Source organism: Camellia sinensis, chromosome 7, assembly GCF_055761805.1.
Source record: "Camellia sinensis isolate YWXY chromosome 7, ASM5576180v1, whole genome shotgun sequence".
NCBI lineage: Eukaryota > Viridiplantae > Streptophyta > Magnoliopsida > Ericales > Theaceae > Camellia > Camellia sinensis.
Window position 1 is genome coordinate 67,441,609 of NC_138967.1, and position 26,963 is coordinate 67,468,571.

At 34.7% G+C, this 26,963-nt stretch overlaps 1 protein-coding gene across 6 annotated transcripts; it reads right to left on the reverse strand.

Annotated features, from left to right (window-relative positions):
• Positions 1–26,963, reverse strand: LOC114309532 (uncharacterized). Of its 6 annotated transcripts, none has more exons than XR_014335454.1 (6): positions 25,925–26,957; positions 24,856–24,963; positions 20,678–20,900; positions 14,786–14,963; positions 2,564–4,180; positions 1–859 (listed from the first exon to the last, which is right to left on the reverse strand). XR_014335454.1 is itself a non-coding variant. In XM_082878093.1 (6 exons), the coding sequence occupies exons 1-6, from the start codon at positions 26,706–26,708 to the stop codon at positions 834–836; spliced, it is 1,422 nt and encodes a 473-aa protein (XP_082734219.1). In that variant the 5' UTR covers positions 26,709–26,957; the 3' UTR covers positions 1–833. The 6 variants fall into 6 exon arrangements, 4 of the variants coding, with proteins under 4 accessions (XP_082734219.1, XP_082734220.1, XP_082734218.1 ...); XM_082878093.1 differs by having other exon boundaries at positions 4,078–4,180; XR_014335455.1 differs by lacking the exon at positions 24,856–24,963.

The window sequence follows — 26,963 nt, forward strand, 5'->3', positions numbered from 1 at the left end:
TACACCAACCAAACAGGTCCTATGTTTTCTTTATTTTCTTCTCAATGGACGCAAAAGATAACAACCTAATCCATTGTTCATCCTCATAACTGAGAATCAAACATGCATGCCAAAGTAAACAACATATGCATTTCTGTGGTAACACATTCATTTACCAAGTGTGGCATAGACAACCATTATATTGAGCAAATAAAACAAATTACACCCTGGATTGAAAACAAAAACAAAAACAAAAAACGCAAGCACAATCCATGGCCATTGCAATGCCCCAGATGAACTTATAAGAACCTCAGTATTCTAACTGCCCAAAGTATTTACCCGTAATCGTTACCAGAATATTAAGCATGACAACTTCATCATTGACTTCAGATTTTGCAGCTCGCAAGCTTGCAGACTTCCTCAGCAAACACCTAAGGGCTGCACACGTGTCAGCATCTAGTGGAGTGTCGATTGCAGCGCACAGAGCAAATAGCCATGCACAATCGTTCCTTGACAGAGCGGTCACGTTCTCCACCAACCTTATCCGTTTCCTCAGCATTGACAATCGAGCCACTGAATCCATCCTAAGAATCGCAGACAAAGTCGGGCTGTCGCTAGAACTTCCACTGGCAGAAGATTTAGTATGGGAATTTTCATTATTTTCATCAACTGTTGAGAACGATCCTGGGTCACTCGCGTTTTCAGGTATTGAACCATCAAGAACCTCGTCAGATTCAACTTCATTAGTTAGGTTATCAAATTTTTCAACAATGATACTTTCCAGAAGATGATTGGAACTTTCTTCTTCATTGACAGCCGAAGATGAATACTGAAATTTTGCAGAAACTTCAGTGCTACAACAATCGAGACGTGATAGAACCTATAAAGCAAATGTAAGAAACTGAAGTCAGTTCTGTTCAAACATGATATAACTTAATATCCAAGTTTTATTATACCCGATGGACTGAACTACATATTTGACTTAAAGATTGTCATTTCAGTTGTAGTGTCTTCCATCAGATTGGGTTTTTCCAGCTCTTTCATATTTTAAAATGAAGGAAACAGTATTTTTCTATATTATTTTTTACATTAAAGAGTACAGATATTGATACGACACAATATGGACATGCAAACATGACATTTATCTAAACATTAGGATATAAACACGATGGGGACACATTGAATAAAATATAAAAAAAATATATGTATATATTAAACATCCATATGAACAACCAAATGAAGTCTCTTTCCAACTCATCAGCAATCCTGCCCCATATGAAGTCTCGTTGCAGCTTTTCCAATCTCTTAACCACTGAACCAAGAATAGTAAAAAGGCATGAAAAAAGTTCGAAGACTAAATAGTGTACTTTTAATTAAAGCTAGCCTACCTCCTTTAGATAAATAGTCCCTTCCACCTTGCTAAGCCGAAAAAAATCTTTCTACAATTGAATCCCACACATGTATAGCCATTACGGAAAACCACAAAGAACCCTACCCAACAAAAAATTTATAAAAAAAAAAAAACGACAAAAGAAGCGACAAATAGGTGACAAGTAAAGCCTCTATTTTGCTTCCCAAAATGGAAGCCAAAACCCCAACATTACACACATTACCAACCGAAATCAGAACTTAATTCCCAAGATTCACCTTCGGACTCAACACCACTTCAAAGCATAGAAGAACACATCAAATATAGCCCAACCATGAGATTAGTGCCATAAAAATAAATAGTATCGTCATCATATAACAAGCGAGACGCCTAAGAGAATAAACCGCTCACCCTTTCCACCTCAAAACCTTCCAAAAAAACCATTCAACATCCCCATACATAAGATAAACACGGGAGGATACAACAAATCCTTTGCCGAGGTCTGAAAAAAACCCCACTAGGGAACCATTAATCAAAACTGAAAGCATGACTGGAAATGCATTATCAAATCAACTACCTTAATTTCAGGCAGAACCCCATTTTACTCATCACATGAAAAGGAACCCCAATCAACATGGTAATAAGCTTTCACTAAATCAAGCTTACAAATCAACAATGGATTCCCGCTTCTCAATCTCAAATCAAGCACTTCATTTGCCACTAGCACATCATCTAGGATTTGACTCCCTCTCCCACCCCCACAAACATTTTGAGATTCAAGGATCAAAGTTAGGGCTACAAATGAACCGAGTTGTTCATGAACAAACTCAGTTCGGCTCGTTAAGGGCTCGGCTCGACTCGTTTAGTAAACGAGCCGAGCTTGAGCTCGCACAAGCTCGGCTCGTTTATCATTATTTAAATTATATAAAAAAAGCGGAAGCAACACATAAATAAAACAAGTTAAAATAACTAAATTGAAATAACATATAAATAAAAACACATATAAATAAATTACACAAATAAAACAAGTTAAGAAGAAATAGTAACACAAAAGCAGAAATAGTAATACAAAATAAACCTACAATCGTTTACTGGAAATAACTAGAAAATACATAATTGTTTGCTGGAAGTAACTGAAAAATACAGCTACAACTTGCATCCTTGAAAACTGAATTTGAATACTATTTTGACAAAAACTGCGAAAGAAAATTTAACCTCTTTCCAACTCTGAAATAGCCTTGACTGAGGAGCTTCTTTTATAGGCAAAGTGGATAACTGTTAAGCTTGTGAACTGGGAACTGTAAGGCCTGTGACTGGAGTTGTGAGGCTTGTGACTTCAAAAGCTGGAGAATACTGTGAAACTTGTGACTTCAAAAGCTGGAAAACAAGAGGCACATGGGTGCTGAGAGCATCTTCCTATGACCGAGAACTTTTATATATATATATATATTTTTACTTGCAGTGAGGAAACGTGACTGCACAGTTGACTGATGGAGAATCAATATATATATATATATATATGAGCAGCTTTACTCAAAGTAAGAATAGTGACTGAAGCTAATGTATATATATGAAATCCAATGACTTTTTTAGGCATATGGGTCCGGAGCATCTTGGAATTGTGGACCATATGGATCATGACTGGTTGAGGCTTCAAACGAGGCTGAATCATCTGAGGCTTCATCTTTCAATTTGTGACTTTGCTTTGGCCAACAATAATTTGGCCATTTGAATTAATTCATCACTAGAGGTTGACTTGGGCTTTCCTTTGGGCTTGGCCTTGGAGGACTTGGATTTGGAAGGCTCAATGTTGGTTGATGGGCTTCCAAGTCTGACTGTAGTGAGAGGAAGTGGGCTTCCTTGGGTGACTGAAGCATTTGGGTTTTGCTGAGACTTGACCATTGCAGGAGTTGGGGCATGAATGTTAACTGGAAATTCTTGCTGGACTTGTTCAATAATACAATGGGCTTTGAATGCATCCCACCATTTAACAAAATGTTGACGACTAACTATGTCATTGGATAGACTGTATTGCCATTTAAAAATCCAAGGGACTTTATATTTGGACAAAATGGAGTAACCAAGGAAACTGACTTTTATGCTGGCTGAGCTTGTAAATTGAAGAGAAGTAATTGACTTGTTCTATTAATTCAAAAGGGATGATTTCTGGGATGGCACCATGCTGTGACCACCATGTCAAGAACCAAGAAGGGAATTCTTATTTGAATTTGTGGTCAAATGAGAAAAACCAAGAATGGCTATATGACTCATTTTGATGTAGGAGGATTTTGAACCAAGCATCAATATAATCATAGTAACTATATTGTATATCATGGTTGGGAAGGTCTCGTAGTAGAAAAGGGAGACCCCATTCTTCTATGGAAATAATATTATGAATGTACAAAGAATGATTAATGATTTTACTGGTCTGGACTCGATCATAGATAGGTTTAATGACTATTGACTTATGGTGGAAAAGAATATCCTTATAAAAGGTTATTGACTTATCGGGATGAGAAGGAATGAAATGCCATCTATTAGGGAAATAAGATTTGACTGAACATTGTGGATATTTTCATGGACTGGTTCTTTGTAAAAAAAATTGAATGATTGTTTAAAAACATAATCTGTTCTTGGGGTAGACTTGTTAGGAGGCATTAGCGTAATTGACTGGCAGGTAAAAGGGTTAGAAACCAGAGTCGAAGTGTAACTAGGTTTGGGAATATTACCAAAAATTTGATATCGGTTGACTAGATCAATTGGAGGTGCAACAATGGGTTGACTAGATGGCATAATGGCAAGAGGTTTTGTAGTAGGTTTGTGGCTTGACATCTGTAAGAAAAATGCTAGTAGATTAGCATCCACTGAGGGCATTTAATCTATCCATATGAAAGTAAACTAGATTAGTGTAATGAGCAATGAAATTGCAATAACTTCTAATCTGATTGAATTGAAGGTAAGGGTTTTGATGAAGGTAAGGGTTTTGATGAAGGTAAGGGTCATTTTATAATGACTTCAAATAGGATATTTTAAACTTATAATAGCGAATAGTTTTGCGGTATCTTGTGACTTGTAATCTGTTTGTAGAACAATAAGGAGTAGGCATGATGCACTATCCTCCCTGTAAAAATTCTCAGGCAAGGAAATCAGGGATATAATTTTGACTACCAGGAATATACTCAATATCAAAATCAAAAATACTTAAAATGGATTGCCATCGAGCAAAAATATGTTTACTAGCAATATTTTGAACATCTTTTTTCAAAACATATTTAGCACTTTTGCAATCAACACGTAATAGGTATTTTTGATTTAAAATGTCATCTCGAAATTTACTAATACATAAAACAATAGATAAAATTTCTTTTTTAATAGTACTATAATTTTTGTGTTTTGTTCCAAATACCAGAATGGAAACGAATAATTTGTTCAGATGACTGGGGAGTGATTTTCTGAAGGAGAATGCCACCATAACCAACATCAGAAGCATCAGTCTGAATAATTTTGAATGAATTTTCAATAGGAAAGCCAAGTTTTTTGACTTGTTGAAAAATAGCAATATGAGTAAAAAACCAAGGAGAAGGATTATCTTTCAACCTATCAAAAAGGAATTGACAAATTTTCCTAAGGTCTTTGTGAAATTCAGCAGTGTAATTTAAGGAACCTAAAAACCGTTGTAACTAGATTTTGTCTAAGATTTCATCAGGGAACTTAGAAACAAACTCAATAGATCGACTGATAGGAAGAATAGTATTTTGGTGGATATCATATCGTAAAAATCTAACTTTAGTTTGAAATAGCTTATCTTAGGAGCAAAAAATGACCAGACCATTATATTTGATAATATAGAGAAAGGAATTAAGATGTTTCCAATGTTCATCGAGTGAGAATATCACCTATGTAGACAATGGAAAAATGACTAAAGGGATTAAAAATTTCATTCATAATGTTTTGAAATTCACTAGAAGTATTTTTCAATCCAAAGAGCATGACATTCCATTCATAATGGCCAAAAGGTATAGTAAAGGCAATTTTATAGCGATCATCAAGGTGAATTTGTATTTGCTAAAATCCACTTTTAAGATCAAATTTACAAAAGATAACAGCTTAACTAAGTCTTTTAGTGAGATCTTTTTATTAGGGATTGGATAGCGTATCCATTCTAAAACTTTGTTTAACGGTTTATAATTAATGACTAATCGTGGAACACCACGTTCAAGTTTAGCATTTTTATTAACATAAAAAGCAGGGCAAGACCAAGGCGACTTACTATTACTAATGATGTTATTTTTTAATAATTTATTAATCTCTTTTTTGCACATTTCCACTAATTCATGATTCATTTGAATAGGTCGAGACTTGGTAAGAATTTGTCTTTCATTAAAATTTTTAGTATAAGGAGTGTAACTACATATTTTTTCCTATGCAAGAAAACACTAGGTAAAGTGAAACAAACGGTATTTTCTAATTGGTTTTTGAATTTATCAATTTTAGATATAAGAATTGGATTATTTTACTTCTTCTTTGAGAAATTTGAGTTGTTTGGTTAATTAATTAATAGATTGGGATATAGAATATTCTTTTAATTGATTTAATTCTCTGATTTCCAGAGGAGACAAGAATTCAAAATTCGCTGTTTGACCAAAAGCTTGTGTGGTTATTCCATAGTTAGTAGTGGTAAATGGATATAGTAAAAAAATAAAAGGAGTTCCTAGGATGACTTTGTCGGTCATATTTCTGACTAGAACAAAGGACGTTTTAAAACAAACATTATTTTGATACGTACTTTGGGTAATTTATATTTAATATGCATTTGACTTTCATTAGCAAAACTTAATTGTTCACTAGTCTTATGATAATATTTTGTGGGGATTAAACCTTCTTGAATACAATTTAAATCAGCGCGGGTATCAATGAGGCCTATGACTTCTATTTTAAAATCATTAATGACTAGTTTGACTTTCGAATGCTATTTTTGAATATGAATTTTATTAATAATATTTAAACGATGACTATCATTGTGATTATCACTATTAGATTTAGTTGATCGATTATCAAAGATAACATGGCTAGGATTAGGACTAGAGCTAGAGGTAGATTCATCAGAGAAGTATCATTATTATTTTGGAAATCATTAAGATTTTTATTGATTTTTAATTTTGCAATTTCTTCTGCTAATGATTTGTCTTTAGCTTTTAACTCTTGAATGGTTAGTTTAATTTGATTAATCTTATTTTGTAAATCTTTAAAGTGATTTCATTATGTTTATTTTTTCGGAATCTTTCTAAAGTAGTTGTGAGACTAATAATTGGTTTATCTTGATGCTGTTTTTTATCTTTATTTATTAGTAAAGATTTTAACTTATTAGTGTATTTTCTTTTTAATTCAGGATTTTCTAATTTACTAATTAATTCTTAAGTTTTTCTTTAACTTTATGTAGAAATTTAATGTATAAAGAGAAATAGAGAGAATTAATTATGTATAGAGAAATAGAGAGAATTGTATTATTGATTGATATATTGATTGATGTTTGTAATTGTTGAATTATTGAATGCTACAATGATTCCTATATATAGAAGAGTAGGTGGTAGTAGGTGGTAGGTGGAGTAGGTGAAGTGGAGGTGGTAGTGGTGTAGTGGGTTTAGTGGAGTAGGTGAGGTGGTAGTGGTGTAGTGAGTTAGGTTTAGTGGAGTAGGTGAGGTGGTAGTGGTGTAGTGGGTTAGATTTCGTGGGTGAAGTAGGTGATAGGTTTTAACAGCCCTCCGCAAACTCAAGGGGGATAGGAACTAACCAACTTGAGTTTGGAGAGAGTAACAAAACAAGAAAATACATAAAAAATAAAAGAGGATAGGAGACACTGTATGGTCGTGTCAGACCGTTGTAGAAGACCGATGTAGAAGACACTGGCTCGTGTCGGACCGATGTAGAAGACAGTTTATGGGGTCATGTCGGACCGTTGTAGAAGACAGTTTACGGAGTCTTGCTGGATCCTTGTAGAAACTAACCGGAATCAATGTCGGGACAGTTTACAGAGTCTTGTCGGACCCATAAAGGAGCTAACCGGAATCAATGTAGGGACAGTTTACAGAGTCTTGTCGGACCCATGAAGGAGCTAACCGGAATCAATGTCGGGACAGTTTACAGAGTCTTGTCGGACCCATGAAGGAGCTAACCGGAATCAATGTCGGGACAATTTACAGAGTCTTGTCGGACCCTTAAAAAGTCGCACCCTCAAAAGGTGTGCCCAATCTTTCAAAAGGCGTGCCATCAAAAGGCGTGCCCAATCCATAAAAAGGCATGCCATCAAAAGGCGTGCCCAATCCATAAAAAGGCGTGCCAAGTTGTCGGCGAGCGCCGAGCGGCTCATGATGCGCGTGTCTGCCTCTTCGTCAAGGTCTTTATAAATCGAAGCGGAGGCTGAGGCTGAGGCAGAAAACCCGCTAAAAAAACTCTGAAAAAAACTCTTCGTGTTGCTGAGAGAGATAGTTCCTTTTCCTTTTGCTGGGAGAGTGTCTCTAAGAGCTGCAAATCTTGAAACACTCTGTAATACTCGGTTGCCCAGAAAATGGCCTCTTCGTCCCGTAGTCTACTCACTCTCTTTCCAGACCTCAATGAGTCAACAAGAGAGAGAACTGGTGCGGTGGCCAGTGAACCTCAACCAAACACCTCTGTGTTTGCTCCGTTGAACTTTCCGATGCGGTCGGTGGAGCAAAAAATGGCGGTGCAAACTGATATTGAGGCCAATCAGTATACTCTGAAGTCATGTGTGGAAACCATGACTGCGGTCACAAACTTGTCGCACCGGCTGCAGAGCAGGACAAATGAGGTGCAACAGTTAAACTCCCAGCTGGCTCTGCTCCAACGCATGTATAAGGATGCGCGAGCAGAGATAAGTGTGCTAAAGGCGGAAAACAAGGAGCTGAAACGGAAGGCCATCGTGATGTTCCGATTTGGAGGGCCGCCATATGCTGCAATGGAGGAGCAGGGAGTAGTGATCATGCCCAGTGGAGTGGGAAACACGGAGGCAACACCGGCAAGGGCCGCCCAGGACGGAGGCAAGAAGAAAAGACCGGCGGCAGAGTAGAGAAGAAAAAATCCCACCTGTGAATGTGGTTGTTTGTTTGTATTTTTTTATTTTATTTTTTTTTTTTTTTGTGTGTGTGTGTAAAATTGTGATCGGGGTTGATCCCTGAGATGAATAAAATATGGTTTGGTGTGCAAAGCTATATGGTATGAATGGAATTGGAAAAAGATTAAAAATAAGGTGAAAGAAAAATAAAGAAAGAAATAATAAAAATATATTTGAAATAAAAAATGAAAGATAGGGGAAATAAGGAAAGTGGTTTGGAGAAAATAAATAAAAATAATGGAGTTTGAAATCAAACGGAGGAGAGATGATGATTTTATTTATTTATTTTTTTTTTGTTAATATATAATAAAAAGAGATATATATATATATATATATAAAATAAAGAAAGTGGGGAACAAGGAGTGCACCAATTAAGCTTTAGAATAAAAAAAAGTTTGGGCGGTGGATGCAAAGTGAGGAGAGAGAGTGGGTGTAAAGTGTTTGGTAGTGTAAAATGGATGAAAAGAAAAAATAAAGAAATAAAAGAAGAAAAGGAAAATGGGTTTGAATAAGATAATAGAATAAAAAGAGATAGAGATATATATATATATATAAAATAAATAAAAAAAAAACAAAAGTTGGGAACAAAGACTGGCTGTGAGGTTTAGGCTAGTCCTTTGACCAGACAAAGACTGGCTGTTGCTCTTTGGAATCCATGTTCAAAAGCTGCAAAGGTGAAAAAGCTTTGCTTCAAGAGGTGGATGATGATGAAGCAGATGCAGCAGCGGTGGCCATGTGCCCAACAGAGTGGGATGGAAGCTTGACCAAGGGAGCTTATAATAATCCATGTGTGTGTGGTGGGGTTGAAGTGTATGAAGCACTGTGAGAGATAGAGAGAGAGGTTGATGCCGAGAGTGAGAGAGAGCCGTGGGTCTCCTTGGTTGGAGTTTTCCAAATCAAATAATGTCTGTGCAACTGTCTCCTCAAATTCAGTGGGTGCCGCATCCTGATCTTTGTGTATCTTCTTCCTTGAAGTGTACATCGTAACAGATCTTGAGAGGTGAAGCGAAGATCGTATCTGATCTATCTGTACCAATGAAGGAGGCCCCCGGTTCGGCTTCAACTCCAGGAGAGTGTAAAAGAAATTGAGAGAGAGAGTAGATGTGAAATTTGTGGCAGCGGAGTGAAGGTATGTGTAGAAAATTTTTAGCGGAATTGGTTGAGGTCCGGCGGACGGCTAAGGTAAGGTTGCCGCCCGCCGGTGAAGCGAAAATATTAGGTTCTAAACCTGTTCTGATACCATGTAGAAATTTAATGTATAAAGAGAAATAGAGAGAATTAATTATGTATAGAGAAATAGAGAGAATTGTATTATTGATTGATATATTGATTGATGTTTGTAATTGTTGAATTATTGAATGCTACAATGATTCCTATATATAGAAGAGTAGGTGGTAGTAGGTGGTAGGTGGAGTAGGTGAAGTGGAGGTGGTAGTGGTGTAGTGGGTTTAGTGGAGTAGGTGAGGTGGTAGTGGTGTAGTGGGTTAGGTTTAGTGGAGTAGGTGAGGTGGTAGTGGTGTAGTGGGTTAGGTTTAGTGGGTGAAGTAGGTGATAGGTTTTAACACTTTACATTTACTAGAATAATGACTCTTTTTTTCACATTGTAACAAGTAACATCTTGGGTAGATTTTGACTTCTTAAAGTGATTAGTTTGCTTGTGATATTTCTTTTTTGGTTTAGCATAATACTTATCAGGTGATTTGGTAGGTGAATATTTCTTCTTATATTTAGCAGGGTATTTGTGTGAAGATCTCTTGTTATTATGTTTGTGTCATGATGGTGCAACAGGAGGTAGACCATATTGTTCGCAGAAATTTCCTAATTTGTATTTAGCTTTGTGTTTATTCTTAGCAACTTTTTGACTAAGTTTCATGTCTATGCACATTTTTAATCCTTCTTTTTGAATGGTACTAATTATATCACCATAAATTAAATTATCATATTCTATAATACCAGTAGGTTGACTAAGAACGTGTCGAATTTTATGGGCAAAAAGATTGGGTAATCCATTAATAAATTTTTCTTTCCAAAATAACTTAGTACAATCATCTCTAAGCATGACTCTAAAGGTAAAAACATCTTTATACCATCAAAAATCGCTTAAAGTAGGGCAAGTTAAATTACTAAGCTGATCATGGATGTGAGAATAGACATTAGAAGATGTGCCAATTAAATGTTTGACTATAGTAAATATTAAAGTATTAATACCATCAGGTTTACTTGATCCTATATCTTCATCAAAGATTGGGATATTATTTTCTTCTAATTGGGTTGCATGTTGTATAGATTCACATAGATCTGAAGTGAGATATTTATCCCACCAAGATTTGAGCATATCAGTAAAACCAGAGGTAAGTAAAGAAACTATTTCAAATTGAGTGTAATCAGGATAATTACTAAGTAATTATTTGCAACCATAGACATATGATTTAATTTTTGAAGAATTTGATTTTTACTAAGATCATCTATATTCCATTCATATAATTTTTTAGCCGAAACAGAAAATTGATTGTTAATATTGGTTTCTTCGAATTGAAGATCGGGAGGTGTAGGTTTAAGATACCAATTTTTTGTAAGAGTGGTAGGATTAACTTTGGGATGTGTGATTCGGTTAAGATTAGTAGTCTGGAATTGTTGGGTTAATTTATCAATTTCATTTGTGGATGTGTCGGAGTCCCTACTAAATTCAACAGGTGGTTGTTGTGTTAGGATAGTAATTCTTTTTTCATTAGATGTAGTAGATATCTTAGTAAATAATTGTTCAATAACTTCAACAGTATTAGTGTCTTGGGTAACTAGGCTTAATCGTTTTCTAGTGCTAAAAAGATTAATAAGAGGTTTGTCTAAAGGTTTACTAGTGCATGCATGACTAGTGGAGTAATCCTCAAAAGAAGTTTTTATTTTATCTAATTGTTTACCGATAGTTTTTAAATATTGATTGGTATAATTATTTTGTTCAATTACTTTTTTGATTTCAGATTAATCACCAGGAAGTTTAAAGGGAGAAGCATGTACAATAGCACCTTAATGTTCAATGAGAATAGTTTCTAGAGGGGAATGACTGGAAGAAACAAAAGTATCAGGGGAAGTTTTCCATTTAGTTTTTGTAATAGTATTTATCTTTTGATAATAATTTTCAAGATAATCAAAGAAGTGAATTTCAGTATTTACTTCCTGCATAAATTTATACCATTTCTTGGTAATCTTGGATTGTTGGTTTTCATTATAATTATTTCTATAGGTTTGTCGTTTAAATTTATTGGCTTTAGATTTAAATTCAGCATGGAGTTTTATTAAGACCTGGAGTAAAAGGTTTACTAAGAGTTAATAATTATGGGTTAACAGGAGGAACAACTTCAAAATCAGTCTGAGTAGGTGAATTCTGAGATGTGGTTTCATCTTCACAGAGATGTGTGTGAGTTGAATAAACTGGTTTACTAATTTGAGAAGTAGAAGAATTATCTATCCCTTTTAATTTACTATCTGAATGTTCGCAAAGATGAAGTTTCCTATCTTTGCGAGTAAATAAAGGTGTATTAAATATTTCATCATCTTCTAAGTCAGTGGGGATACTAGAAGTACTATGTCGGGATGAGTTACTAGGAAGGCGATTAAAGCGTATATGAACTGAACCATCATTAAATTGTTGAATAGTTTGAATATCTTGACTAGTAGAAAATTGTTGATTTTGGAAATAATTTTCATTAACTGTAACCTAGTCTTCAGGAAGAGTAATATCGTTCCAACAAATCATTTTGGGGACTGAAATATTAGTTTCATTTGTATTACCTCGAATAAGTAATGTTTTATCTTTTGGACTTTTATTTAAAGCTTGAACGTTGAGATTAGTTTTAATACAATTATAATAAATGCGAAAACTCAAAGCAATATTATGAACATTATCTAACATATTGGTGAATGCGCCAGACAATTGAATATTTAATGTTAATGCTTTTAATATATGAGGATCTCTAAGACTTAAAGTAAAATCGGGAAAGCAATTAAAGTGAACAAGCCCTTTATGAAGGCCTGATTCCATCATACCCATTAGGTTATCATGATAATAATAAATCGTGCATCTCTTCAGCATAAAAGAACAGAAGTATTTTTACCTTGTTGAGTTAATGGTTTGATTCCAACTTGAATTAATCCTAGATGAATAAAGTTATGACCATCTTTGATATGTTTTTTAATTGACTCTTTGGATAATAATTGGCAAGTTTCTCTAATTTTAGTTAAAGTATAAACTTGTTCAACAGTTTTGACCTGTAAATCTACATTAAATGTTGATTTTAAAAAACTGGTTTAGTAGATTTCTTTAATCCTTACTCTAGAGATATTCCAACTTAAATCAATTTTAACATCTTGAAATTCATGTTCTTCTTCGTTAATAAGTGAATCGTTATCAAGTATAAGAGCTAATGTTGTAGATCTAGAGCTAACTGAAGAGTTGCTTCTGAATATTCGACTCATATTTCTAAATTTATAAAAGATTGTAAGAAATCTAAATTCTAGGTTAACTTATCATATTTTCACATACAATGTGTTCACTCATACCCTTTCTGAAAACCCCTATTTCCGTTAACTGCCTAAACCTAAGGACTTACACAGGATGCGAGACGAAAGGTGGGTGGCTACTGACAGAGTGGAAAAGAGATTATAAGGTTAAACAGAATAAAAATGACTAGAATCAATTACGAAGATAGATTAGGGACGACCGAATCAGAAACAACAATATCAACCTGACTTTGATACCAAAAGAGGCAGAAGCAACACAATATTAAATTATATAAATAATATTTTTTATTTAAATATTTTCATTTAAATAATATTAAAAAAAATTATCGAGCCGAGTCAAGCTCGAGTTTCAGTAATATTAATGAGCCGAGCCGAGCCGAGCTCAAGCCCAGTTCCTTATCGAGCTCGAGCTCGAGCTCAGCAAAGCTCGGCTCAGCTCGATTCGTTTGCAACCCTAATCAAAGTACGTAGTATCGCTTTCAGACGCCCAACTGACACCTTGTCTAAGGGTTCATATACACCTCCAAGCAAGGTTACAAGCATGAATCCTTAATCTTCTCTAATCTCTACAACCCCACCTTTTTACGAGTAATTATTTAGTCTTGCAGGAATTCCACTGTGGTGGTGTGCCCACCCAATAACAAGGCATTATGCACTTACATGGCCAGAACAAATAAGAACAATATGAGAAAATTACAAAACACTATTGGTTGGACGAACAACCACATCATGCTCCCGGAACACTGGATAATTTCTGCCTTTTTAGGGATCAACACCACAAAAGAGCATTCAAGCGCCTAAAAACTCCTTGTCTCATGGAAATATGTGAAAAGCCCTAACACATCTTCTCTAACTACCTCCCAACAATGCTACCCAAAAAAATAAATAAATAAATAAAATAAAATAAGAGCTACAGTCAACTCATCAAGACTAGGGGCTTTGTTTCCTTTAAAGAGTTTAAGGTCATGACAATCTAAGGGCACTCAAGATAGGTTCTCCCCTAATCAGAAATGTGAATGAACTCCATTCCTACCAAGGTAGGTCTTCAACACTAAGAATATTATAAGAGAAACTCATAAAACCCTACAATACCACTCCAAACGACGGTTGCCTTTGAAATTACAGATTCTCCTTTTGCTACAGATGAAGATTTGGATCAACTATTGGTAAAGCAGTCATACTTCTTTCACCTTGGAGAACTTTATTTAGCAGCTCTTTCTAGAGCCTCCAACCAGGGAGACTTTTAGGACACCAGTTGTTGTTAGGGACTTTTAGGACACAAGTTGTTAGGGATTTTTGTTGTACTTTGTTTGGCAATCCCGTTCGAAAAACACCTTTTTGATGTTATTGCTTTCGACATTATTTATTCAATTATCCTAAGCTCAGAACTACTTAAAATACAAAGAATAAAATAATTTCCAAAAATTAGTACTTGTCGAAGAATTTGGTCTACATTATTAAATCAAATAATTTTGTCTACATAAAATAATCTTATCTACATTATTAAATTTTCAAGAATTTTTTCATAATAAGAGTTTAACTAATTGCAAGAAAATTTACTTCAAATCGCTTGTGCTAAGAAAATAAAAGGTGTTAGTTTTGGTGACATCCTGGATCCAGTACTGCAATTACAAAAAATGAGATGCATGCGATTTGTATTAAGTGAGACAGGTGCATTTACTGGTTCTAGTTCCTTTTTCTTTTCTTTTCTTTTGCTTCATTTTACTCAATTTCAATAAATTGTAATAAACTAAAAGAAACATAAGAAAATTGGACCCAGATAGGTATACCAGCCTTAGCTCCGAAAAATCAGCAATGAATGCATCCTCCCACTGTTTCAGTGGCAACAAGTGCTCCGGGCACTTTGCAATATCAGGTATCTTAGGCATATAAACAGTCTGTTCTTTGCTCAATTTGCTTGTTTCAAGCTTGGAAACCTTCACTTTGGGAATTTGTGCTGCTTCCCACCTAAGCAAAAGAAAGACTTCATAAGTTGCACCTAAATTAAAGGTTTCTGACCTTTACAAAATGACACAGCTCTAGAACCTGCATTAATCTCCCATATGGCCGAAAAGTATACATATATACGCATACATTCATATACATATGCACATATTTACGTATATATATAACTCAAAGCTACTTTAACTTGTCACACGATAATTATAAAGGGCTGCTATTTACCCCTACCTTATTTCTTTGGAACCCCCCATTTCTTCACTTAATTGAGTGCCTCCCATTTTCTCTTTGAACCCCCACCTTAATCCCAATTATACCCCTCTTCTTTGAACCTCTCAAAACCCTAACCCTCAACCACTAAAGGTCCGGTGGTGCACTCCGACAACTCTCCTGGGCTCATTCTGCCACCATTCGCCACTGCCCAATCCCCCAACCTTCCTTTGACCCTTGTCCACCACCCCGCCATCTATCAGCCCATTCTCACCCACCACCGGCATAGCCCAGCCCCATCTCGACCTGCTCTCTTTCTCTCTCTCTCTCTCTCTCTCTCTCTCTCTCTCTCTCTCTGTGACCTTCCTTTCGGCGATCTCTCTCCCTTTGTCCTTTCTCCACCTCATCGCCACCCTCAACCCGTCCCCAACCACCACCATCACCACCCATCACCATCTCCACCCAACATCATCTCTCTCTCTCTCTCTGCAATCACAACATCAGCTAGGGTAGAGATCGCGATTGTGACATTATCCCAAGAACACCGTTATCACCCATCGCGATTGAAGCCTTCGTTGTTGCTGATACAGCAAGTTCGAACCCAAAATCTGCGAAGAACACCAGTTGTGATTTGAAGACCCATCACGAGTACATCGCAAGTCAAACTAGTCTCGAAATTGCAGAACCCATTGATTTGCAGTTTCTAGGAATCATTGCGATTGCAACCTAGCTCCTTTGATTCAAGTTCGCAACCCATTTGATTTCAGAAAAAATCCAGTTTCGAAAATCCAGATTCAACCTGGGTAGCTTTTCGACTTGCGATTTGAGTTTCTTCACTGTTCTTGGGTCAACTTCACAATTGAGGGAGGAGATGGATTGAGGTTGCACCGGAGGTGGAGAGTGGCTGTGGCCGGTGGAATTAGGATTAGAGTTAGGGTTTGGGTTTGGAACATTAGGGTTAGAAGGTTAGGAATCAGGGTAGAATGGAATTTTATGCTTGGACAAAATTAGAATTAAAAAAAATGAAAGAGAGGGGGGTCCTAAACAAAAAGGTAGGGGTAAATAGCAGCCCTATAATTATATGCATAAAAATTTCTCCACCAAAACAGTTCATAAGATGATTACAATGGCAAATCAAAATCAATGAATGAATAAAAACCTCAGCAAGAATGGCCAGGAAAATTTCATTTTTTCTTGCCAATAATACCTCCCCTGAAAAGAAATAAAAGTACAATTGTCTTTTCTTTTTTATCAACAAAGACCCTTTTTTTTATTATTATCAATAAAATACTTTAGGAAACATAGCCTAAGGCACAATTAAATTGTGGTGGGTTTTGGTTGTGGACAGCTTCTAGCGTTAGGGCTCTAAGAGAAAGAAGAAAGTTTCTAGAATTTGGAGATGAAAAGGTGTGAGATTTGGTTTAATTTTCAAAAGTGGCAGCTTGCTGGATTTTCAGAACACAGGCTATTAAGGTCCTAAACTGTGAGTACTTTAGGGTTTTAATGGCTAGATTGAATGTCAATAGATAGGAGAATGGATCATTAGGGTTAGTTTGGGCCTATGAAGCACGGATACTTCAAAAAGGGTGACGTATCCGTATCGGATACTTATCGGATACCGATACTCCTCGGATACTCGCGGATACGTATCGGATACTTCTTAAAAGTATCAGATACTTCTTAATTAATTTTTTATTAATTTTGAAGTATCGGATACTTAATTTTGAAGTATCGGATACTCGAAGTTATATATTACTTATAATATTTTGTTTAGTTCTTTGATAAGAGGAATATAGTGAGAGTTAAAGTAATAGAATTTGTCAAATTGACGTATCCTTGTTGTCTCTCTCACTTCTCTCTCGCTTTTTCACTCTCTCACGTTTCTTCTCTCTACTCTCATTCTTTTTTTGGTGTTGGCATGTAAGGATAATGTTTAATTTGCATTTGCATTTGCTTTTGCTTTTAGTTTTGGATGTTTTATGAATGTTGGAGCACTTTTAGGTTAATAGGAATCCCTCTCCTTATTTATTAATTTACTTTAAGTTTTATTTTCATGCATATTACATTATTAAAATTATATAAAAAAAAAATTATGAATGTAACCCCGCTATACCAGTATCGTACTTTTTCAAATTTTGACATATCGCCATATCCACATCCCCATATCACCATATTCGTATCCGTGCTTCCTAGGCTATCATTGATGACTTAAAAAAGTATATTTGCTGAAATTTTTATTTAAGAATGGTTTTTTGACTTTAGCTAAGGTCTTGTGATATTCAATGATGAAGGGGAACAAGTTGAAGCTATTGACCTTGAAGACTCTTAGTTTTATAGGAATATTTCTTCTTTATCAAGTTGTCTTTTGCTTTAGGTTTTATTTTTATGCATACTGCATTACTAAAAATTGTTAAAATAATATTTTTTACGAGCGTATCCCCGCCGTACCCGTATCTTAGTTTTTCAAATTTTGTCGTATCGCCGTATCCGTATCGTATCGTATCCGTATCCCGTATCCGTATCCGTGCTTCCTAGGTTTGGGCGTGATTGGATAGAGTTGAGGTTGAAAAGTGAACTTTTTGAGTCAGTATGCTGCTGATCATTCATATTTTTTTGTTGTTTTAGAAGTTCAGGGTACTTCAGAAATTTCAACATTTGCTAAAGTGGGCCAGCAATGGTTCCATGGACCATGGGCATCATTCTGGGTAAGGTTATGCTAAAGAGTCTTTATATGTGCTCCTTAATAGGTCTAGAATGTTTCAAGTATTCAAAGGGTAAAAGTTTCCTTGTTCAAAGTAGTTGCCACTAGCCATATTTGAAATTAGAGAATCACAGCAGCTTAAATATACCTACTTAAGCTTCCTATTCAACATACTTGCAGTCCTACAGAGTTAGAAATGTTGTATAATGTAAAATAATCCTTACAAGGGTGTAGCCTAAAGGACTGTAAATAGGGTGGTGGTGGACTTATTTGCCACAGAGAGATTTGTTGAGTGGACTTATTTTCCGGCTTCGGGTACAGCCGGAGGAGTTCTCCTTTGTTGAGATAGTTGGGGGGGTGGTGGTGGTGGTGGTGGTGGAGGAGGAGGTGGGGGCTTTTTCGGTGTCTTGTTTGTTTAGATTTGTGGAGGATGATTTTCGTTGGGTTTTTACAAGGGTGTATGGGCCAATTCAAGGGGTGGAGAGGTGTTTGTTTTGGGAGGAGTTGGAGAGTATAGCATTTCGTTGGGTTGCTCTATGGTGTGTGGGGGGTGATTTTAATGTGGTGCGGTGGCCGGCTGAGAGATCTGGTGGTGGTCGGATTTCGGGAGCTATGTAGGCGTTTTCCCTGAATTGTAATTGCCCCCAAAATATATTGTACTTATGCAAAGACTCATTATTTCTTTCTAAATGATGGTAAAAAATATTACGGCTCTGTTTGGTAAGCCTCTCAAATTATAGTTCCAACCATTGATTTAAGTGTGGTGTTTGTTTTGAGCTTTCAAATCATAATTCTACACCCATTTCTCAAAACTCAATTCAAAACATAATCATTACGTTTCAAAACTCATAACCAAACACATAATTCAAAACTCAATTCAAATCAATATTTTAATTTTTTAAATATTTTAAATATTTAAATATTTTAAAATTTAAATATGTTACGATTTTTTTAATTTTTTGAATATTTTTAAATATTACAATTTTAATTTTTTTAATTTTAAAATATTTTATAAAAATAAATTCAAACTCTATTTTATAAACATATTTTTAAATATTTTAATTTTTTTTGTTATGTATTTGGTTACGATTTGAGTGTAAAGTTATGAAAATAGTATGGAGTTTCGAGTTATGTGTTTGGTTATGAGTTTTAAAAATAATTTATTAATTGAGTTTTGTTTTATGTGTTTGGTTACGATTTAAGTATAGAGTTGTTTTTAAATTTAAAATATTAAAATTTTAAATTATTTAAATTTTTTGAATATATAAATTTTTACGATTTAAATTTTTTGAATATTTATTTTAATTTTTTACTTATTAAATTCTTTAGATTATTTAAATTATTTAAATATTTATGATTTAAATTTTTTGAATATTTATTTTGAAAAAAAATTATTTCTTTTGTAGTATTTTCAATTAAAAAATTGATTAATATTATTTTCTGTTAATAATAAATTGATTTTAAAAAAATTTAAAAAATTATTATTTAAATATTTATGATTTAATTTATGATTTAATTTTTTTGAGTATTTATTTTGAAAAAAAAAATTATTTCTTTTGTAGTATTTTCAATTAAAAAATTGATTAATATTATTTTCTGTTAATTGAATTTTAAAAAGAGTTTAGTTATGAGTGTTGATCAGAATTTTCAATAGTGTGAAAGTAATGTATTTTGTCATGAGTTATAACAATTTGAATTAAGTTTTGAAAACTATTTCCAAAACTCATAACCAAACAAATTTTCTTACTTCACATGTCAAATCAAACTTTCAAAACTCAATTACACACTCAATTCAAAACTCAATTCAACGCTCTATTCAAAAATCATAACCAAACAAATTTTCTACACTCAAATCATAATTTCAAAACACACAAATTCAAAATACAACCCATATTCTCAAATCATAGTTAGAAAGTCTCACCAAACGGAGCCTACGGTATTTACAGAAAGACTCATTATCAACAAATTCATGAAGTTCATTGGTTTGTAGTACATGTACAGTCAACGCAACTGCAAGAAGCCAAATAAGCTAAAGAGGTGTCTTTGGTGACTACATAAGCTTTGCCATAACTAACACTGTGCTCTACATTTTTCTACAGTGTGTGAAACGTAGGAACAAATTTAGTAGATTGTCACTTCATACTGAATAGATAATCCTCGGTATAATTTTTTGTGGCACATTTTCTTTTTATAGAATGTGAGACATGTAAGAGATAAATTTTGAGCTATACTTTGTCATACAAAGACAAATCCTAAAGACCACAAATATAAAATTTTCAGGAAGTATTCCGTTTTTGAGATTTAAATACAACAAAAAGCCAGCCTAGATCAACTAAAAGAAAGTTTAAAGGAAAAATGTTACAACTTTTTCAGATTATCAGATTTCGAGATTTAGAGCTCAACACCACATAAGCCTCAATTCACAAAAGCAAGCAAACAAGGAAACAAAGGCCTTGTTTGTTTTGTCTCTTGAGAGACAATTTTTGAGAAAAAATTTCAAAAATTTGTTTGGCTGAAAATTTTTGAAAAAAAAAATTCAAAATCACTTCTCTCCCCACTACACATCAATATCTATTCAATTACAAAAAAAAAAATAAATAAATTTAAAGCATCCCAAACTCCAAAACTATTTTCAAAACATACAACCAAACAAATTTTCAAATATTGTAAACTCTTTCCAGAAAATTATTTTTCAAAATTGTTTCACAAATACAAACCAAACATGGCCAAAATCCTCAACAGTGCAGAATAATTAACTCCCGAATTCTAAATGTTAAAAAGGAACAAAAAGATTTGTGGCATGGAGTGATACCTTACGCGCCTAAGATATTCCAACCCATCTTGTGGAGGTCCAGAATTAAAATTGGGTTTTCCTGTAACCAAAAAGGCAGGTCTTTGAATGCTACTGTAATCGTCATCGCTGTCATCTTCCTCACTGCATTCTCCCTCTAAAATTGAGTAGTCTTCACCGCAAGAAGGATCCAAGGGGATCATGTTCTCAGTTTCATTATTCATGACTTGAAAACAATCTTCACCTGAAAGGATCAAGACATTAGATACAGAAGTTCTGTCAGCTTGAAAACCTGAAGTTATCACCCTACCAGAAATATTTTGTAAATAAACACCATGCAGGAAGTCCAAGCAATCAAAAGTTATGAAGGGCATCTCCTTTCATTCAAGTAACAAGAATGTGAACATTGAATTTCATTAACAAGTTCCACTCTGTGTTTGTTTTCATGTACAATTGCACTTTACAAGTCACTTCTCCAGAAATACGCATGTAAATTACTGAACTGCAAGATATGGACATAGTGGGACTACATATAGCAAGAAAATGAATGTACAAGAACTGTAAACAGGTAACATATACAACTTGACCTATAATGTGCCTATATGTACAAACAAGGGCTATATTTGGGTATGTTGCACATAAAGACTTTTGCATTCCAGCCACCAAACCTGTGCACAAACAAATTGACCCACCAAATTGACACTAATAACCAAACACCCAAGAGAGAAAGTATTGAGAAAATCATAGAGACTCTCCAAAATCTGTAAGTAACTTCGTAGTACTTTCCCAAAAAAAAAAAATGCTTCATGAGAAGCTCAGACAGACTGCTTCCCCCACCCCCAAACCCAAAAAAAATATTAAAGGAAAAAGCCATAACCCAATCAAGAGAACAGATACAAAAAATTACAAAAAAATGAAAATTCATTTAGTTTGTTGTTTTCAAAAACCAAAAAGCACGGACATAGACACGAGACATAGCAATTTTCAAAAAATTAGAATAGACAAGGGAAAAAAATTTATCTTTCATATTTTTATTTACTATGTATATGAACATAAATATGAGAGGCGTCAATGTATATGTGGGTGTATTCTTTTTTATTTTTATTTTTTCCCTCTTTATTTCCAAATATTTTACTTTGACTCCAAATCAGCTTTCTTAAATTATGTATAAATAAACAAATAAAACCTACAATGGTATCCTCAGGCGTGTTCAAACATAGGGCGCGCATGTCTATGAATTGTCACCAATGTGACCTCAAAAAAATAATTTAAAAAATTGGCACGCTACATGGCGTGTCAAACTAGCATGTCCCTACTGTGTCAGTGTCCAACTCATATCGAACACAAACATAGGACCCATCTTCGAGTTGGTGCTTCTTAGTCAAAACACAATTTTCAAAAGATTAAAAAAAAAATTAGAAAACTCCAAATCACATCATTATAAAAAATAAAATAAATAAATATTAACGATATTTAGAAAAATATGTTTTTGAGAACTACTTTCTAAAAACAATGCCAACTAGGCCCTAATTTCATGGTTTTAGGTACGAACTAAGAAGCACGGACACTGCTATGAAGGAGGCATGCCATATCAAGCACCCATGTCGGACATGACACCACGAACACTCCTAAAAGCGAGTCGAACACTTCTTTAACGTGTTTTAATTAAAAAATTTAATTCATAATATCAAACACTTCTCGTACATATCGATGACACTTTCATAGTAACAATGCTTTGCATTCTTCACAATGCAACTTATGACACTATGGGTGTGTTTGGTTTGTGTTTTGACACATGTTTTTGGAAGAAAATTTCCAAAAACTTGTTTGGTTACAAATTTTCTCAAAAAAATTCCAAAATTACTTCTCTCTCTATTACACATCAATCAATCATTTTTTCTCTCTTCTCTCTCCTTCTCAATCACCTTTTTTCTCACACATATCTACTCAACTACAACAAAATATCAAATCATCCCAAACTCCCAAACTATTTTCAAAATATACAACCAAACAAACCAAAAAAATTTCTAAACTCTCTCCTCAAAAAAAATTTTTGAAAATTTATCTCAAAACACAGACCAAACACACTCTATATGAACACCTCTAAAAATGTGTTTTGACACTTCTTTAACGTGTTTTAATTAAAAAATTTAATTCATACTATCAAACATATCGACGACACTTCAGTAGCAACAATGCTTTTTGTTCTTCGGAATGCAACTTATGGACTCTAAATATGTTTTGAAACATGTATAATACGAATACATCATGTGTATTTCAATGCTCTACGATTATTTTGCATTTTTTATAATGCAATTGTCTTGATATTTAAATTAAGGAATACATGATTTTTTAATTTAAATTAGTGTTATGTTACTTTTTTTTTTTCATTACCATTGAATAAACTACTTATATATTTGACAAATAATAAATTTATTAACATATAAATTTTTAATGTGTCCCAAGCATAGCGTGTCCTTTGTTTTTTAAAAATTGTCATGTTGGTGTGTCGCTTGTCATGTCGCGTATCTATGAACTCAGGTATAGAGAGTACACGTCTCTATCTTTGTCTAGCTGAATTTTTTTAACCAACAAAAATCCATAACAATTAAAATGCAAGAGGCATCAAATTTAAAAATAGGCATAGCCAACACAAAAACCCGCATTGGTACATGTCAATGGAGGTTTACTTGATCATGCACTTGGTCAATTAAATTAACCAACGGCATCTACTAGAAATTTGGTACTGCACTATGAGAATCATTCTTCTGAAAGCATTTACATTTCATTCTTTTGGGGCAAAATGTAGTTTTAAACTCATCCAAAAAGCACAAGTAGTGCCAAATTTAATGACAAGGCTCAATTTTTTAAATGTTCCTCTACATATCTTTATAGCATAATTCATAATTCAATCTGAAATTTCCAAATCATTCATAATGACCAACGCTGAACCCAGGATGAATTGCTACCTTGACCAGAGAAGCAGTAGTGTACTGGTAAACTTCTAGCCTAGATTTTAAAAGCATGTAAGAGAGAGGGAGAGAGAGAGAGAGAGAGAGAGATCAACAAAAACAAGTAAACTATTATACTGGTAATCTTCTTCATCCAATGTCCACAGGTGACAGTGAATAAGGAACCTTCTACAAAACCTACTATGGAGGTCAATTTAACAAAGCTCAAGCAACCCTTGAAAGCAAGGTTTGACAATAGCAGCCACTATAACGGTATCGGTGGCATGGTTTTGGGATGTAACAGACATAGCGTAACGAAATCGACTACTAGAGCCGAGATGTTCTTATTTTTTATTTAATTGCATAACTTCTTCAAATAATAACTATACCTTTTGTCTCAACTCTACGGTCACATAAATTTTGGACTTCTAAAAAATTTTATGAACCTTACCTTATAAATCTAATTTATAATATGACTAATAACTTTTTAGTTATAGCTAAATCACTAAGTTATATTATTATCTTTTACCCCCCCCCCCAGTTGGCTTTATGCACATCTGAACCACACACACACACACACACAAAAAGAAAAAAAGAAAGAAAAGGGAAAGAAATAAAAAAGCATCTAATGGAAATATTCAACCTAAAAAGAGATTGAGAGGTAAAGGGGGAGCTATTGCTATAGTAGGTTTGCAAAAAGTGTAGAGGGCATCAAAACTTTGGGCCTGACCAATGTTGTTTATATTTCGACTAGGGCCAAGTTGTAGCATGGGTTTTATTCCCTCTTCAACCATTATTTTTTTTTCTAGAACAAAAAATAAAAATTAAAGATAAAGCCCAATAGGTAAAATGGGACTTGATTGACCCAAAGTTTTGTTCCCAAAGTAACGAAATCCAAACATGTTTCATCGAGAAGAAAGCTCATCCAATCAACCCACTCCATGAAGACTGGGTCAATCACATAAAACCCTGATTTGGTTCTTTTCCAAGTCAAAATAGGGCACAATCTAAGTTTCGTGTGAGGCTGCTATCTAAGTCCCATTCTAACAACATCAAAGCATTGAGACAAATTACAAGCTTAGTAAGGTCAGATTCCCCTTAATTTCTCTTCTTCCACCTCCTTATCCTCCTTCATTTCTTATTTTTCTTCCTAATTCTTTATTGCTCTTCTCCTTAATCTTCCTATTCTTTCTCCCCCCCCCCCCCCTCTTCCTCTAAAATATATAAATTTATAACCTAAGACTTAGCTGTAGCAAGGTGTAACAGCAGCATAGCGGGCCTTTTTACAGTTATTAATCCATTGTTGTGCACAGCAACATCTCTTGTAGCAACCATGAAATCCTTTAGTACCTACCACTAAAGCAGAGTGTATCAGAATTGCCTAGTTGCAGCCGCTTTTTAAAACAATACTTAAAAGTGATTAGAGGTTGTTTCAGTTAACAAAATGCTAACAGTATCATAACTTTCCACGAAGGGAAAAGGAAAACACAAAGTTCACTAGAGCAAATTGTATGTTGGCTTCCTTCACTTCGAAATAACTCAATATACACATAATATACATATATATATATATAGTACATACCACCTTAGAAATCCGGTGTGAGAATCTAGATAATTACAGAAGTTCAAGCTGTTCATGTGTCCTAGAGTACGAGCTAGAAACTCGACCAACTGTGCATTGTGGTCAAGAAACAGTTATCCACCCACAATTTAGGAGAGGTCTATAATCCTGAATCTGATATATCAAACACAAATGGGATGTGATACCGCTTAAAGAACCTTCTAGAGTGGTAAAGAAATTCTGAACAGCTCAAAGGAGAAACTCCAAGCACTTCCTCTTACCTAAAGAAAGTAAAACAGTCGCATTCTCAGCCCTGCAACACGATTTATCTAAATCACCTCAACTTATAATAAGAAGTTGCCAATGTCTAATATCCTATATTTAGCGTGTGTAGCGTATAAAGATCAATGTATAGTAAAACCTAATCAATTGAAAGCATACCATCTTATTGGTCAACAAATTAACTTCAATCCTGATGAACCAACAAGTGCCAAGAGTAAATATTATAAGACTTGAAAAATGATATTTTAGCTACACAATACAATGCTATGATACTGCAATTAAATGGGACAAGCTATCAATATTTTATACCTCTTGAATATTATGAAAATTTTAATACTTGGGGCATGAAACAAATAGGAAGTTCAAAATTTTACAAATTCTGGCGGGACCAATGATGTTGATAACAATTCAAACACAAACATATAAGTAAAAACTTTAAGTCGAGCACGAACGTTAGGTAAAAAGAATACAGACCAAGAACCGCAGGGGTCTTTTTCTTCTTTCCAGATTGTTTCCGCGGATCAAAGTTAATTTGGATGTGCTTCTGACGATTACAAGCAATCAGACCATCATATTCCCCCGCCACAATGGGCGCAAGCTCACAGTATACCTCAATCCACTTTTTCTGCTGTGATTCTAGATTTACAAACCTCAGGGCCTCCACCTCCTCCCTTGAGTAGGCTCTTTTGGTTCCATCACCTTCCTTTTCCAAGCTATTTTGAGCTTTATCCATGTCAGTCAGAATCTTTTCCTTCCCATTCGACCCCGACAGTTTTTCCGCACCTTTTCCCCTTCTTTGAGGGCGTTTCTCTTTCATTCCATCAGTTTTAGCAAAACCCACAAAACCCTTCTCATTTCCAATACCATTTTCTAGTTTAGAAGCACAAGTTGTGTCAATCACTGCTGTTTCATCAATTACTTCAATCTTTAAACTATCACTCTCAACCATTTTGTGCATTCTCTCAGAAACACTTGCCTTTTCATCAGTGTCTGTACTTTCCATACTTGAAAGCTTCCCATCAACCCGTGAAAAATGATCAAATTCATCTTCGATCTTGATAGAATCAACCATCCTTTCCCTTGCACTCTCAAAATCAGTGACCTTGGAAGCATGTGTAATAGCATTAGCAATTGATTCTACACCAAATTCTCGATTTCCAGAGAAACCCGCTTCACAGTAGTTCAATTCTTTCCCTTCTTCGCCCACCGAGTAAGAACCAGACTCGGCAACAGCACCATTTCCTTCAACACTCTCCATCTTCACAAAGATGTTATTCAGAAGCGAAAATGGGAGTGTTTCGCTCAGTATCCATTTTATACTCCCTCGCAGAAGAATCAATTTGATCTGGAGAAAGAGAGAAAGAGGTCGAGTGATGCTGTTGAACGGTTTGTCGAATTTCAGAGAGTTGGGAGATTTTTCGATTGAACCTCTCTCTCTCTCTCTCTCTCTCTCTCTCTCTCATAATAAACCCTGCTCAGGGTGTACATGGGCCGGGCTTCGCGTGCTCGGACC